The sequence below is a fragment of the Bubalus bubalis genome, chromosome 9 (genome assembly GCF_019923935.1).
Source record: "Bubalus bubalis isolate 160015118507 breed Murrah chromosome 9, NDDB_SH_1, whole genome shotgun sequence".
Classification (NCBI taxonomy): Eukaryota; Metazoa; Chordata; class Mammalia; order Artiodactyla; family Bovidae; genus Bubalus; species Bubalus bubalis.
Genome location: NC_059165.1, coordinates 86110516 through 86127634, shown reverse-complemented (window position 1 = coordinate 86127634; position 17119 = coordinate 86110516). Strand labels below are relative to the sequence as shown.

The following is a 17119-nucleotide window of genomic DNA, read 5'->3' as shown; positions in this document are numbered from 1 at the left end:
TGAGTTACTAACTCACACCAGTACCATTTCAGAATGGCTGCTATCAAAGTCTACAAACAGTAAATGCTGGAGAAAAGGGAACCCTCTTACACTGTTGATGGGAATGCAAACTAGTACAGCAATAATGGAGAATAGTGTGGAGATTCCTTAAAAAACTGAAACTAGAACTGCCATATGATCCAGCAATCCCACTGCTGGGCATACACACTGAAGAAACTAGAATTGAAAGAGATTTGTGTACCCCAGTGTTCATCACAGCCCTGCTTATGATAGCTAGGACATGGAAGCAACCTAGATGTCCATCGGCAGATGAATGGATAAGAAAGTTGTGGTACATACACAATGGAATATTACTCAGCTATTAAAAAGAACACATTTGAATCAGTTCTAATGAGGTGAATGAAACTGAAGCCTATTATACAGAGTGAATTAAGTCAGAAAGAAAAACACCAATACAGTATATTAATGCATACATATGGAATTTAGAAAGACAGTAACGATGAGCCTATATGTGAGACAGCAAAATAGACAGATATAAAAAACAGACTTTTGGACTTGTGGGATAAGACGAAGGTGAGATGATTTGAGAGAATAGCATTGAAACATGTATATTACCATATGTGAAATATATGATCCAACATCCACTGGATCATAGAAAAAGCAAGAGAGTTCCAGAAAAACATCTATTTCTGCTTTATTGACTATGCCAAAGCCTTTGACTGTGTGGATCACAATAAACTGTGGAAAATTCTTCAAGAGATGGGAATACCAGACCACCTGATCTGCCTCTTGAGAAATTTGTATGCAGGTCATGAAGCAACAGTTAGAACTGGACATGGAACAACAGACTGGTTCCAAATAGGAAAAGGAGTTCGTCAAGGCTGTATATTGTCACCCTGTTTATTTAACTTCTATGCAGAGTACATCATGAGAAATGCTGGACTGGAAGAAACACAAACTGGAATCAAGATTGCCGGGAGAAATATCAATAACCTCAGATATGCAGATGACACCACCCTTATGGCAGAAAGTGAAGAGGAACTCAAAAGCCTCTTGATGAAAGTGAAAGTGGAGAGTGAAAAAGTTGGCTTAAAGCTCAACATTCAGAAAACGAAGATCATGGCATCCGGTCCCACCACTTCATGGGAAATAGATGGGGAAACAGTGGAAACAGTGTCAGAGTTTATTTTTCTGGGCTCCAAAATCACTACAGACGGTGACTGCAGCCATGAAATTAAAAGACACTTACTCCTTGGAAGGAAAGTTATGACCAACCTAGATAGCATATTCAAAAGCAGAGACATTACTTTGCCAACAAAGGTCCGTCTAGTTAAGGCTATGGTTTTTCCTGTGGTCATGTATGGATGTGAGAGTTGGACTGTGAAGAAGGCTGAGCGCCGAAGAATTGATGCTTTTGAACTGTGGTGTTGGAGAGGACTCTTGAGAGTCCCTTGGACTGCAAGGAGATCCAACCATTCCATTCTGAAGGAGATCAGCCCTGGGATTTCTTTGGAAGGAATGATGCTAAAGCTGAAACTCCAGTACTTTGGCCACCTCATGCAAAGAGTTGACTCATTGGAAAAGACTCTGATGCTGGGAGGGATTGGGGGCAGGAGGAGAAGGGGATGACAGAGGATGAGATGGGTGGATGGCATCACTGACTCGATGGACGTGAGTCTGAGTGAACTCCGGGAGTCGGTGATGGACAGGGAGGCCTGGCGTGCTGCAATTCATGGGGTTGCAAAGAGTCGGACACGACTGAGTGACTGATCTGAACTGATCTGATAAGTGAAATAGATCACCTGTCCAAGTTCGATGCATGAAACAGGGCACTCAAAGCCAGTGCACTGGGACAACCCAGAGCGATAGGATAATCTCTTAAGTCCTTGCAATATCACGATGGATAGTACTATTTTTACTTGCCTAAGGGCCTTGGGCAGCCAGATAGTAACTACACTGTTGAGAGTGGGTGTCTGAGCCAGGTCAATAATGTTATGTAGGATAGAGGTTTGTAGTCACACATCTTGACTTCCTGAAGGACAAGAGATGGAGGCTGATCACAGAGGCAGCCAACTAGATTTAAATGTCTGAGAACCCCCATTCCCCCCAAAAACTCTGGACATCAAGACTGGGTAAGCTTCCTGACCTGGAAATACATGTAACTATTATATCAACTTTTGATGAGTTTTCTGTAGTGAATTATCAAAAATTATTAAAGGTGGTTTTAGGGACCCCCAACTGCAACTGAAGTCAGGTGTGAAGATGGTCCTGTGTGAATTTTTTTCAAACTTCACAGTTGGATAAATTTCCTAGTCTCTAAAAGATGCTTGAAAGTGAAAGTGTTAGTTGCTCAGTCCTGTCTGCCTCTTTGCAACCCTATGGACTGCAGCCCTCCAGGCTCCTTCCCCCATGGGATTCTTCAGGCAAGAATACTGGAGTGGGTTGCCATGTCCTTCTCCAGGGGACCCTCACAACCCAGGGATAGAACTTGGGTCTTCTGCATTGCAGGCAGATTCTTTACTGTCTGAGCCACCAGTAAAGCTCAAAAGATGCTTACTTTAAGACAATAAAAATGTTTATACAAATATGAAGGAAAGAAGCCTTTTTTAACAAATTTCATACTTTAATTTTTGTATCTATGGATCTACCACCATGAAAGATGAAGATAATTAGCACTTATACCTTCTTCTTTCTTCCCACCCAATTCCCATTTTTGTTAGTCATGAATATTTCTATGTTGTCAGGATTTACATTTCCATTCCATCTACAAATGTAATTCAGATTTTTAAATCTTCTACATTTAAATGGATTCAATCAAACCTTTTAATAGAAGGTGGTTCCTTCATTTCTAAAGACTGCTTTATCTTCATGTTCACCAGAATTTTTCATTCAGTGAATATAAAGCAGTAGTATATTCCTGTAAGTACATAGGAATTACGTTCTCTGATTTCTTAAAAGTTTGAGGACGCCACTTTGTTGCATTTGGATTTGCAGGACAACTTCATTAAACTAGCATTCTTAGCTGAAAACATTACTTTCCCTTTCGGGGGGAACTGGGTGTGATGTTTTCATTTGAAAGATGCCTGAGCCATTTCACATCTTCACCCTCTACTTTGTACATCTTTTGCTTTTTCTGCCTTAGCATCTGCTTATGCTTCTTCAATTTATATTCAGTAATTTCACTGGAAAATATTTTCTGATAATCATTCTGTACCATATATTCCACCCTGAAATATGTGCTCTTTTTGCTAAACATTCAAATCTTTATTTTCAGGAAGTTTTCTTCTATTAGGTTTCAAGTAGTTTTTTTCACTTTGAGTTTTTTTTTTTTATGTAGGAACACAAATTAAGCACATGTCAGATCATTGTCTATGTTTTCATTTTATCTTTTTCATTTATTTTATATTATTATTTGCTTATTCTTTTTATTGTTTGTGTGACTCCTTAATCCCATCCATCTTGCTCCCTAGTAGCGTTTACAGTCTTATTTATTTTTAAGTCCTTCAGTGTGATGTTTAGCTCTGTAACATTTTCATTTTTCCCTTATATTTTTCTCCTTTGGGTTGAGCATGGCTACTTTTCAACTCCTTTTGTTGATTTATGCCTTTCCTGCACTTTTATTTGGGCTCTTATTTTTAAACAGAATATAATTACAAGTTTTTGAACCATGGGAAATTATTTTTCTAAACATTTTCTGGCTATTTGGGGGGACTTATTTTGATATTCATCCCTATTTTTTTTAGCAGTTTTTTATTTAGATTCATTTTCTTCCTTCTTTTTTTTCAAGTTTTATTTCTTTCGATTTCATGTTTATTCCTTCCCGGTTATAATTACTGGGCATAGAAAAGGAGAAGTCAGTCTACAACTTTTACGTGGATGTCTCTCAATTGAGCTGTCACCAAATTTTTTATATTATTTGCTTTGGAGGCATTTATGGGACACACCTCCCTTCATGCATTTAAATAAATAGGAAGCACAGCACACAAGAAGGACATTTGGGTCACAGGAACTTTGTGCTGCCACTTTATCTTTTTCTTTTGGTTATAACATCCTACCTCTGTTTAGAGGCTGACTTCTTTCTGAGAGGGTAACTGTAAGCCTCCAATAGGTTTAAATTTTTGAGAGACACACTTATCAAATTTCCACATATAATTATGAAACAATTATTGGTCTAATTTTTTTCTGATTGCCTGTTACATAATGAAACAATATGCAAATGAATGATAAAAGACTAGAATTCATATGACATTAGGCACTTTTTTTTCTTCCATTTCCAAACTGAAAAAAAAAATTCAGAAGTTTTTCCAAATAAACTGGAGACAATCATAACTTCCTGTATTATGCATTATAACAGTCTGACAGGGACTTTAATATATTATAAAATTACAACAAAGTCAAGCTTCATTGTATTCCTACTACATAATTACTTAGGAATGACTCAGCTTCACCAAAAATATTTAATATTAATAGCAAATTTTTAATGGAACCAGTGCAATCCACTGAGAAAACTAATCATAAAGAATGTAGTACTTGATAATATCAGCACTTATTATTCCACCAATTATATTTGTTCACAATTCACATGAATTTCTAGAATGTCAATAAGACCTTCACAATCCCAAAGAACATATTTATAAAAACAGTTTGTACCTTATTTAAGTTTCAAATATCAGAGCAATTAATACCAGCTTTGAATCTATTTCTTTACTTTTAAAAATTACACTTTTATCTCTTTTGATACTCACTAAATGCTTCTTTTCTACTTCTATAAATTATGCTCTTTATATTTTCCTTCCTTTTATATTCTTTGAGTTTGTTTTAGCTGTTTTTAAAAATTAACTTATAAAAATGGATATTTAGCTCACTAATTTTCAGTTACTCTTCAGTTATTATTCTTATTCTTCAATGTAACATTTTAATTATCATTTGGCTTAAATTATTTTCTATTTTTATTTTTCTATTATAATTTTTCTTTGACTTATAGATATTTAGAGATGCTTCATTTTCAAATATTTAGGAAAAGATCTAGCTGTTATTTTAAACATTTCTATCTTAATTAAGCTGTTATCAGAGAACATAATCCATATATATTTGATCCTATGAAATTTGCTGGAATTCACTAAGTGGTCCTGTAATCTTTGTGAATGTTTTGCAAATGCTTAAAAATAATGGATATTCAGCAGTTTTAAAATTCAGTGTCCTATATATGTTCATCAGTGCAAGTAGTTTCTTTATTGTATTATTTAATACATTATATCATTGAAAAAATTTTTGCATGTTCTATCAAAGAGATAAAATATTTTACTGTGATTCTGGATTTGCTTATTTCCCCTTGAGGATTTGCTTATTTCAAATTTTCATTTTTATTCTTTAAAAATATTATTATTGAATATAAATTCTATTTGATAATTATTTTCTCCAAGCAAGATGAAGGTATCTGTCCACTATATTTTGTCTTCCATGGTTGCTATTGCAAAATCAGCTGTGTTTTACTCCTAAGAAGGTAATTCCTTGGCTACTTTTAAAATGTTAGTAATATCTTGGCACAGTTTTTAAGGAAACTATATATTAGAAGCCTACATATAATTTTTGAGTGATATAAAAATGAATGACAGTAGAAATTGTGGATGGAAAACACAGAAAATGAAAAGAATCAAATTAATATATATCAGGACCTGTGCTTGCTGTTTATACATTTTATCACGAAATTTGAAAGCTGAGCAAAAGAACTATCATTATCCCCATATTACAGAGGGAAAAGATGGGAGATAGGCAAGGTTTTCATAATCTATGGCACCACAGTTTACCTAGAGGCAACTATGTTATTTAGAGGAGTTCTTAATTTTTTTTAAAAAAGTGATAATATTTACTATAAGTTACAGTATAAAGTCTAGAAGAGAGATTAGCAGATCTCAATATATCTCTTTTTTATTGTACTTACTTTGTGGAAGAAAGTCGCTCTCCCGACTGATCCAATTTTCCCGGTGTGATTCATGAAGTTAATGTTTCCTTCAGTAGCTCCATAAAACTCACACATCTTAATATTTCCAAATCTGTCTAAGAATTCTCTCCATACATCACCGCGTGCTCCATTTCCAATTGCCAAACGCACCCGATGATCCTTTTCTCCTTCCCTCTGTTAGAAGAAAACATTTTCCTCTTAATTTATTAATTTCAATTCCCAATTCTTTCTGTCATTGCTATTACTTAAATGGCAACAATCCAGAAGTAAGTTGTATATGGAAAGGAGTAAAAAAATTCATGTAAGTCTGTGGCATAACTGGGTCCCGTAGCTAATGAGCTAACACTGGCCCAGAGGAATACAGCTTTTATTTTCCTATATCTGGGAAAATCTCTTCCTAAATTTGAGATGCTGAAGTCTTATTTTCCCTGATATATATTTTCTTCCTTACCAGAATGGAGGTTCCTCAAAAATTTAAAAACAGAACTACCATGTGATCCAATAAAGTGCACCCCATGAAGATGGGGAAAAAATGGAAACAGTGACAGACTTTATTTTCTTGGGCTTCAAAATCACTGTGGACAGTAACTGCAGCCATGAAATTAAAAGATGCTTGCTTCTTGGAAGAAAAGCTATGACAAACCTGGACAGCATTTTAAAAAGCAGAGACAAAGAAACTTTGCTGACAAAGGTCTATATAGTCAAAGCTATGGTTTTTCCAGTAATCATGTATGGATGTGAGAGGTGGAACATAAAGAAGGCTGAGTGTCAAAGAATTGATGCTTTCGAACTGTGGTGCTGAATGAAGAAGACTCTCGAGAGTCCCTTGGACAGCAAGGAGATCAAACCAGTCAATCCTAAAGGAAATCAACTCTGAATATTCATTGGAAAGACTGATGCTGAAGCTGAAGCTCCAATACTTTGGCCACCTGATAAGAAGAACCAGCTCATTGGAAAAGACACTGATGCTGAGAAAGGTTGAAGGCAAGAGGACAAGGGGGCGACAGGGGATGAGACGGTTTGATGGCATCACTGACTCAATGGACACAACTCAAGAAGAGAGTGAAGGACAAGAAAGCCTGGCATGCTGCAGTCCACAGGGTCGCAAAGAGTCCGACATGAATGGCTACTGAAGAGCAATAACAAATATTCACTGTGGCATTATTTACAAAAGCCAAGACATGGAAGACCCTAATGCCCATCAACAGATGGATGAAGAAAATGTGATATAGATACATGTGAATATTATTCCATCACAAAGAAGAATGAAATCTTACCAACATAGATGGACTTTGAGGGCATTATGCTAAGTGAAATAAGTCAGACACAGAAAGATAAATACTGTATGATCTCATATATATGTGGCATCTGAAAAACAAACAAACAGCAGCAAAAACAAAACCCCAAAACCCTAAACAGAAAACATATTGGTGGTTGCCAGGGGCAGGGTAAGGAGTGAGCAAAAACGGGTGAAGGGGGTCAAAATGTACACATCTCTAGTCATAAAATAAGCAAGTCCTGGGGATGCACAACACAGCGTGGTGACTATAATTAACAATACTGAATTGCATATTTGAAAGTTGCTAAGAGAGTAGAAAGTGAAGTCGCTCAGTCATGTTCGACTCTTTGCGATCCCATGGATTGCAGCCTACCAGGTTCCTCCATCCATGGGATTTTCCAAGCAAGAATACTGGAGTGGGTTGCCATTTCCTTCTCCAGGAGATCTTCCTGAATCAGGGATTGAACCCGGATCTCCCGCATTGTAGGCAGATGCTTTACCGTCTGAGGCACCAGAGTTGACTCTTAGACAACAAGGGATTAAGGATAAGGACCCACCATGCAGTAGAAAATCCAAACATAACTTCTAGCTGGTCCTTAGTATCATCAGTTCCACATTCCCAGATTCAACAACAGCAGATCATGTAATACTATGATATTTACTACTGAAAAAAATCTCCGAATAAGTGGACCTTTGCAGTTCAAATCCATGTTATTCAAGGGCCACTGTAAATCTTAAAGTTCTTATCACAAGGAAAAGAAAATTTGAAACTATGTATGGTCTTGAATGTTAATTAGACTTACACTGGTGATCAATTTGCAATACATAAATATACTGAATCATTATATTGCATCCCTAAAACTAATATGTTTTCGTTCATTATACCTCAATTAAAAAGTTACAGTAAGGATATAATATCAGCTTAGTCATGGTAAAACCATGATTCCCTCTGATGTACCATTATCCTTACAAAAGTAATATAAAATAACAAGAAATAAGTCAGCAATAATAATAAGGTAGAGAACACAATGTCCCTGACACAATTAAAAATGGCCCAATGAACATTCTTTATCTCAGTTCCTTCTCAGTCTTAAAGGAGATTTTAATCTATTAACTTTAAAGAACACAGAGAATGGGAAAGGTAATTTCTCAACCTGAAAAGTGAAGAGATAAGAGGCATGTGACTAAGCAGAGTGGATAAGTTTGAACTCTAAGCCTGCATTTGGGAACACAATACACATCCCAGAGTGTGTCAACAAAGCATCAAAACAAAAAACAAAAAAACATGAGGAAGGCAGAAATCTTGGTTGCAAATTTGTGGAGGAAGCAGTTGCACTCGGAGACATCCTAATACAGACAATGTATCTGGGAGTTTGCCCTCTGCCCATTGGTCAAATACTGGAGACTTACTCTCTGAAGAAGGCCAGCCAGATACCATTTCAGGTGTAGGAATCTATTGAAAACAGTAGATTCAGTGCAAGCCTGAATATTAAGTGGTGAGATCTCAGAGCCAAACTAATCTGCAGAGGTAGAAATTAGAATACTGTTTACATTCGGTAGAACAATGACTGATTTTTTATGATACCTAGGGGAATATCTTCAAGAAAAAATGAATAAAATTGATTAAAAATACTTGAAGTGTTATTAAATCATGTTCAGAAATTTCAGCTATAATGGAAAGTTTTGAGATGAATTAGTAACAGGCATTTAGAAAACAAAATTTTAGAAGTCAATTAGCATCAGGGATAAAAAGCTAAAAATTATCATTATATTTTAATTACATTGTATGTATGCTATGAACAAACTATATATGACTTTTTAAAATGAAAACAACTAATCATCAGCATATTTTAAAACATATTTAAAACAAAATATTTTAAAACATTAATATAATTAGATTGGTGCCACAGAGGGAGAAGAAACATATGTGTGCGTGAATGACTGTGAGTAGGAAGGGCAGCAGATGACAGCTAAAACTGAAAAATCAAGAAGTAGTAACATACATGTTTTATTAAGAAATATAGAAGTAGGGGCTTCGCTGGTGGCGCAGTGGTAAAGAATCCTCCTGCCAATGCAGGGAACATGGGCTAGATCCCTGATTCAGGAAGATCCCACATGCGCAGAGCAACTGAGCCCTGTGCCACAGTTATTGAGCCTGTGCTCTAGGGCCTGGGAGCCACAACTACTGAACCACACGCTGCAACTACGGAAGCCCAGGTGCCCTAGAGCCCATGTTCCCAAGAGAAGCCGCTGCGATGAGAAGCCCACGCACCACACTAGAGAGTAGCCCCTGCTCGCCACAACTAGAGAAAAGCTTGTGCAGCAGTGGAGACCCAGCACAGCCAAAAATAAATAAATAAATAAAATTATTAAAAAAAAGAAACATGGAAGTAAATAATAATCAAAATATCTTAAAATAATTAAATACATTTACCTCTAGAGATCAAGTATTGACAGCATTGGGTACTGTTTTCTCTTGAGAGTACTATCTGATTTTTTTTTTAAATTGTAGAAGTACTAGTTTAGTAAAATAAAAATCAAATTAAAAAAATAAAATAAGAGCCAAGGGCTGTGGATACATCAGAATCTGACTTGCTGATTTCGTTAGGCCTTTAAACTCTTAAGGTAAATATTCCACTGATAAACGAAACACAATGAACAAACAAAAACATCACTCAATCACAGTAGCTTCTTCCAAGACAAAGGATTCTTCTCTACCACTAAATACAATCAGGAGCAATTCTGTCCTGGTTCTTCCTCCCATGGGCATGCCCAATACTGCCCACCTGGCATGGAACCAGCTTAAGGATTTTTCACTGCCATCTTCGTATATAAAATAGTAGTCCTGCAAATCTTAGGATTTATTCTGCTTTAACAGAGAACAATCTTTCGTATGGCATGACTCCTGGATGCTTTTCAGGTAAGAGATGAGTTTTAGCAAGTATCATTAATTACAAAATGATCTGGCATACTCTGGAAAACCAGTAAGAAGGTTGTTTGCAAACCCAATTACATAGATTTTAACCTGTGTGGTCTATAGCTGTATAAGCTTACTATTAATAAATAAGAATATTCATTCAGAGTCATTCAATGATATAGAAAATAAAATCACCAAAACTAGGATAAGGCTTTTGTCCAGAAATATTAAATTCACATATTTAACTCTTCAGATATGTATTTATTTAAAGTGTTTAAAAATTTATTCTACTTTTCTTTCCTTTAAAAGAAAACCCAGAAGATCATGCTTTGAGGGGTATGAAGAAAGGTCAACAGATTCATTATTTAGTGTTGTGGGAAAAAAGAGAATGAATATTTCCTTTGTTGCTGGTATGCATATACTCCTAAGAGTAAAATACAAATGACATAATTAACATAAGGTATATACATTACAGTTATTTTACAGTTTATTGAGATATAATCTAAAGTTTCAATGACATTATTCAGATTTTTGTTTAACTGATTAAAATCACGAGCATGGAAATATATAAATGAAAATAATATTATTCTTTTATGTATAATAATAATATAAAAATATATGAAGCTCTGGAGCAAGACCAAACTATATAATTGTATTTGGCATATGCCCACACAAAATCACATATATACACATATATGGAAACGTGAGGGGAGAAGAGAAACAGAAGCTTTTAAAAGACTAGTTTACACAGGAGTGGAAACTTTAAAGATATATAATACCCAGGGAGATGTTATCATAAATGCCATCAAGATGTTATCAAGGGTTACCTGGGGCTAAATCCAGCCTACTTCCTCTTTTAGTCAATAAAGTTTTATTAGGACAGAATCATACCCATTTATTTGAATTGTCTACCCTGCTTTTGCAATATAGCTGCAGAACTAAGTAGTTGTGCCAGACAGCATAATCCACAAATCCTAAAATAATTACTAATCTGGTGCTTTATGGAAAAAGTTTATTGACCTCTGCCCTAAATTATACACAAAGTGAGAAAAGCAACAACTTAATGTTAACACATAGCAAACACCACCTGGTAAACTGGACAACACACTGGTGCTACAAATTAGCTCATTAAGCCTTTCATCCAGATTCATTCTATGTTTTCTTCCTAAAAGAAGGGCTGTATCTTATTGGAAATAAAGGGGAGTTGGTTTTATTTGTAAAGCAGGTGAAGAGTTTCTTATGTATACAAGCACATTGGTTGGTGGGCAAAAGGTTGTCCAGATGAGCCTTGGAAATATCCTACCCACCTAGTGATGTTGGGAAGCTCTCTTGGTGACCCTGCAAGATGACTGGAAGCCAAGGGAAGGTATCAAGCAGAGCCTGAGGTAATGACAACAGTAAGCTGAGACCAGTGGCATGATGGACTGAGAGTTTTGCAGCAGACAGCAGTTGAAATGATCCAGATAAAAGATGATAAGAGGAGGAACCCACTATATGGTCAGAGAAATGGTAAAGGAGGGTCAGCAAAAAGACAAATGTGCAGAAGAAAAAATTATCAAGATTGGTAAAGGGAGACTTCAAGCATACTCTGGCATATATGAAAATTGAGACTCTTCAGAGTCCCTTGGACTGCAAGGAGATCAAATCAGTCAATCCTAAAGGATATCAGCCCTGAATATTCATTGGAAGGACTGATGCTGAAGCTTAAGCTCCAATACTTTGGCCACCTGATGCTAAGAACTGACTTGTTGGAAAAGACCCTGATGCTGGTAAGATTGAAGGCAGAAGGAGAAGGGGATGACAGAGGATGAGATGTTTGGATGGCATCAACTCGATGGACATGAGTTTGAGCAAGCTCTGGGAGTTGGTGATGGACAGGGAAGTCTGGCGTGCTACGGTCCACAGGGTCGCAAAGAGTTGGACACAACTGAGCAACTGAACTGAACTGATAGGAAATTGAGAGCAGGGTCTGAGGTTGTGAATCACACTTAATCTCATGTGTGTCCTTTTTGAAGGTGATTTGTGAAATCAGTGGTAAATCATCTAAAATGTAACCAAATCTTCCTAATGCATGCGTGCCAAGTTGCTTCAGTTGGGTCTGACTCTTTTTTGCAACCCCATGACTGCAGCCCACCAGGCTCCTCTGTCCATGGGATTCTCCAGGCAAGAATACAGGAATGGGTTACCATGCCCTCCTCCAAGGGATCTTCCCAACCCAGAGATTGAACCCTTGTCTTTTACATCTCCTGCACTGGCAGGCAGGTTCTTTACCACTAGTGTTACCTGGGAAGTCTTTCTTCCTAATGCCCATCTATAATTTAAAGAAGTTCCTCTCTGTCTAAAAGTCTCTTAAAGACTTCTTTTAGGAAAAATTCCAATTCCTTTCCCTTCTTCCTGAGTTATGAGGTTACTACCTAAATGTCACTGGATATCTAGGCTAAGTTGGGAACAGGATTAGGAAAGCATGCATAAATATAAGCACAATTAAATGAACAAATGAACACATAGCACCTACATAGGCACATACACAAAAGAAAGACACAGAGTGGCAGAGACAAAGAGAAAGATGGAAGAGGAAAGGCAGAGAGTAAAAGTTAGAGAGAGAGAATATGAAAAAAAAAAGAAACAGAGTGAAATAGAGCAATACAGAAACATGGACACAGTGACATATGCAGAGGCAGAAAGAGACCCATCTGCATGTGACAGAAACACAGAGACACTCAAGACAGTTGAAGACACACACACACACATGTGCACGCAGGGGTGTAAAGTGAGACACAGTCACACAGCACAGAGATCCACAACACAGAGTGAGAGATGGTGACAAAGACGCATGCACACAGAGGGGTGTTTTCTCTCTCACAAATACACATGCACACACACACAAAGCCAAAAAAAAAAGATATAAACTAGACACAGATATCCTGGAAGACAGAGAGAAGCACATACACAGAGACGCACAGCTGCACACAGAGGCATCAGCGTGCAGGCACACAGAACGAGATGCATGCAAATAGAGAGACTTACGATCAGAAACCAAGACAGAGAGAGAGTCCAAGAAAGAGGGCAAAGCAGAAATCTGGACAGTGTGGGACGGGAATGAAAGACAAGCCTGCAGTCGTGTCAGAAGAAGCAAGGGAGTATGTCTGTACCCCGTGACCAGGTTATTATATTATCTCATTTTAATCACCATGACAACTCTACGAAATAAGAAGCATTATCCCCATTTTGCACACTGGGATAATGAAGTTCAGGTCCAAAGTCAAACATCAAATAAACAGAGATAGAATGTGAATTCATCAAAGCCTACGTGCTCCGTGGGCAGAGAGGGAAGGAAGGAAGGAGGAATGGAAAGAAGGAAAGAAAGAAGGGGAGCAGGGAGAAAACCAGCTCAAAACCTCTCAACAGCTCTTGCTCTATTTTCCCAAGCCTTTCCCCATGATTTTAGTAATAGAAAATAATTGAAACCTGGGTGTCTGGGCTTCCCTGGTGGCTTAGTGGTAAAGAATCTGCCTAACAATGCAGGAGACACGAGTTTGATCCCTAATCTGGGAAGATCCTACATGCTGTGGGGAAACTATTCCCGTGTGCCGCAACTATTGAGACTGTGCTCTAGAGCCTGGGAGCCCAAACTGCTGAAGAACCCAACAGCCTGTGCTCTGCAACCAGAGAAGCCACTGCAAAGAGAAGCCCTCATACCACAACTAGAGACCAGGCCCCATTCTCCACAACTAGAGAACGGCCCTCGCAGCAACAGAGACCAAGCACAGCCAAAGATAAATAAATACATAAAACTATTTAATAGTAATAAAAAAAGGAAATTCTAATTTAGCAGTAAGGGCTCAAGTGTTTACACACTGGTGCACACACAGAGTAAGCCACTTCATTGTACACAGAACAGACACATTTTATCCCATTTGAAATTTAAGAGAGAACTTGTTCAATGGATCAGAGCTTTCAATGCCGACATTCCAGGGTCACAGTTTGCAGTAGGTGGTTGCCCTCTGGCTTCAGTGCCACCTCACAATGATGTGCCCATAGCAGTGGAGGACTCACAGTACTTTGTACCAAGGCTCTTGTTTCTTCAAAATATCCTCTGGGAGCTGTTTTCCAGGAGTGTCTGTTGAGCTTCTGTATTTGAGGGAGTGGCTAAACTGCAATTACCTCCTACCAGTCACAGATTTATTCCTGTGCTGAAATATACAGGTCTCTAACAATGCCTCTTAGAAACAAAGCCTCCTTCTTCCAGACCACGTGCTTAATCCTATTCAGTGACTCTACAACACACCCAGGCTGAATAGCCTCTTTATATACTTATGAAAAGTGAAACTCTGGAGGCTCTGTTTTAATATAGGTAATTTTGTGTATCAACCCTGATTTCTCAGGAGACAAAGACTGTTGATAGATGGAGAGACAAAAGAAAAAAAAAAAAAAACTCACAGTGAAAACAAAGGGGCAAATCTTTTCTGCCTTTTAGCCCTGGATAAGCAATGACTTAAGGGACAAAACAAAAGTATGGTGTAATTCGTAAAGGATCATCAAAAACATACAACTTGTGTTAGGGATTACAATTCTTCCATCTTGATTCTATTTAACAGAAGACCTCTTTTCTCCAAAACCCACTGTAATTACACATATACAAGTATCACACCCACACATCCCTGTAATAAGAAGAATGACTATAACATTCCAACAGTTTGCTTCTTTCATGGACACTCTACTACTACACACTGGAAAAATACAGACAGCAAGCCCAGTGGGTGTCACAGAAAATGGACAAAGAAACTTAAGTTCAAACAGGGTAAGAGAGAATCCTGTTGACAAGAAAACAGGCACAAAAGAGCAGATTTTATACTGAAGCAGGAAAGGAATGGTGGAGGGGAGAGGCCAGGGGACTCTTTCCAGAAAGGACCTAAGAGGATTTGAAAGCAGAGTCCCCTATTGCTAAGACAGTATAGGCTCAGCTGCCCCTAAACGTCATGGGTATGGGCAAGCCACGATTTCAGAGATGACAGTCATCAGTTCAACAAATCAATCTACATCATAAATAACAGTAAGAAAAGACCTCTGGGACTGCAAGTGTTACCACAAAAAGCTGTAACACATTGTTGTTTGGTCCCTAAGTCCTACTCTTTGCAGCTCCATTGACTGCAGCATGCCAGGCTTCCCTGTCCTTCACTATCTCCTGGAGTTTGCTTAAACTCATGTCCATTGAGTCGGTGATGCCATTCAACTATCTCATCCTCTGTCACCCCCTTCTCCTTCTGCTCTTGATCTTTCCCAGCATCAGAGTCTTTTCCAATAAATTGGCTCTTTGCATCAAGGGAGCTTCAGCTTTAGCATCAGTCCTTCCAATCACACCGTGACACCTAGTGGGCTTATCTCCACTCATTTTCTAGAAAATAATAAGTAATCAAGATTACCATTTGTAGACCACTCTGCACAGGTGCTTTCTATCCTGGCAGCACTGGGAGAACTGAGAATGGGAGGAAAGCAATGCTTCAGACCAGCGGCGCTGCAAAGTGGCTTTGTAGAGAAAGACCAGCTCCAGGAGGTGACAAGACTCACCTCTAACCCAAATGACTGAGCACTCACCTAAAAGGGAGGATGATCCTCCCTGGAGACCCAGAAAAAGTTCACCTGAGCCACACTGCCATGAGTCACTAACGAATGTTCTGAAAAATGCAGGATAATTTCTGCTGAGCGCAGCAATGGCCTCAGGCCCTTTAGGCAATAATGCCGACTGTGATTTTTCTGAACTCTCCCTGGACTCTGTCCTCCCCAGGAACTCTGACTTTCTCATGGCAATTGAGCTTCCCTTTCAGGTCTGGGACTAGGCAAAGGCTGTGCCGTTCATGAACACTTGTATGTCCCAGCAACTGGTCTTCTCATATTTGTTACTTTATTTTTAAAAATAATACAACTAATTTTTATTGAGCACTACGATGTCAGGCACCATTTTGAGTACTGAGGATATAAGTATAGATAAAAATGATAAACCTCCTGCTTTCCTGGAACTTATATAATAGTGAGGGTGGGGAGATTAAATGACAACAAATAAAAATTATCTATGAAATATATAACGAGGTGATCAGTTTTATGAGGAAAATAAGGCAGTGAAAGAGAACTAGGAGACTGTACTGAAGAGCCTGACTCCATTCTTCATGGTTGACTATGGAGAGCTTTCAAACCACCCCCATCCCCCTTCCTCTTCTGCCCTAAATCTGCGCAAACTATTGAGAATGGCCAGGGCTCCTTCCTTTGGCAGCAACAGGAAGTTCAAAGCACTTGAGCAACCCTATGTGCACAAGGTCCCTCACCCTAGGGCCAGCCTCTTAGCACAATAAAAGCTGAACTGGTCTCTTTCCTCCGCTATCTCAAGTCAGTTTTTGACCTGCTTGGGCCCCTATCTTCCTCTCCCCAGAAAGTCACATTATGTGAGTAATAAATCCATTCACATTCTCTTAGTGCACCTGTGACATCATCAGTCTCAAAATTACAACCCGGTTTTGAGTGTGGGGTCCACGTGAGTTGGGAAGGTGACTTGTACCAGACATGAATATGGGTTGTGGCCAGAGAAGCCCTCTTTGAGGAGGAGGAGGAGGGATCTGAATAGCCAGAGAGTGAGACATGCAAATATCTGGGGGAACATTCAAGGGGAGGAACTGAGAGTCCTGGTGCATTGAAGAAAAAGCTAGGAGGCCACTGAGGCTGGGGTGGATGAAATAAGCAGAGTGTGTGTCGGGGTGGGGGTGGGGGATCCTAGCAGGGCAAGCAGATCCCACAGAGCTGTATGGCCGCATGCTAAGGGCATCTGGATTTTCCTCCAGGAAAACTATCAGAGGGATTTGAATAGTGAAGTAACATAATCTGATTTACATTTTAACAGAATCATTCCAACTGCTACGTAAGAATCGAAGTTAGAAGGGCAAAATGGAGTTCAGAAGAGGCCATTTCTGGG

The 17119-nt window shown here is 38.4% G+C and overlaps 1 protein-coding gene across 1 annotated transcript in view; it reads right to left on the bottom strand.

The window, feature by feature from the left end:
• The window catches only part of SLC27A6 (solute carrier family 27 member 6), an 82659-nt gene that overhangs the window by 23837 nt on the left and 41703 nt on the right, over positions 1-17119 (bottom strand). The window contains exon 5 of the mRNA XM_006060223.3: positions 5942-6136. Within this exon, the coding sequence (XP_006060285.1) occupies positions 5942-6136 (195 nt within the window). The remainder of the gene's footprint in view (positions 1-5941; positions 6137-17119) is intronic.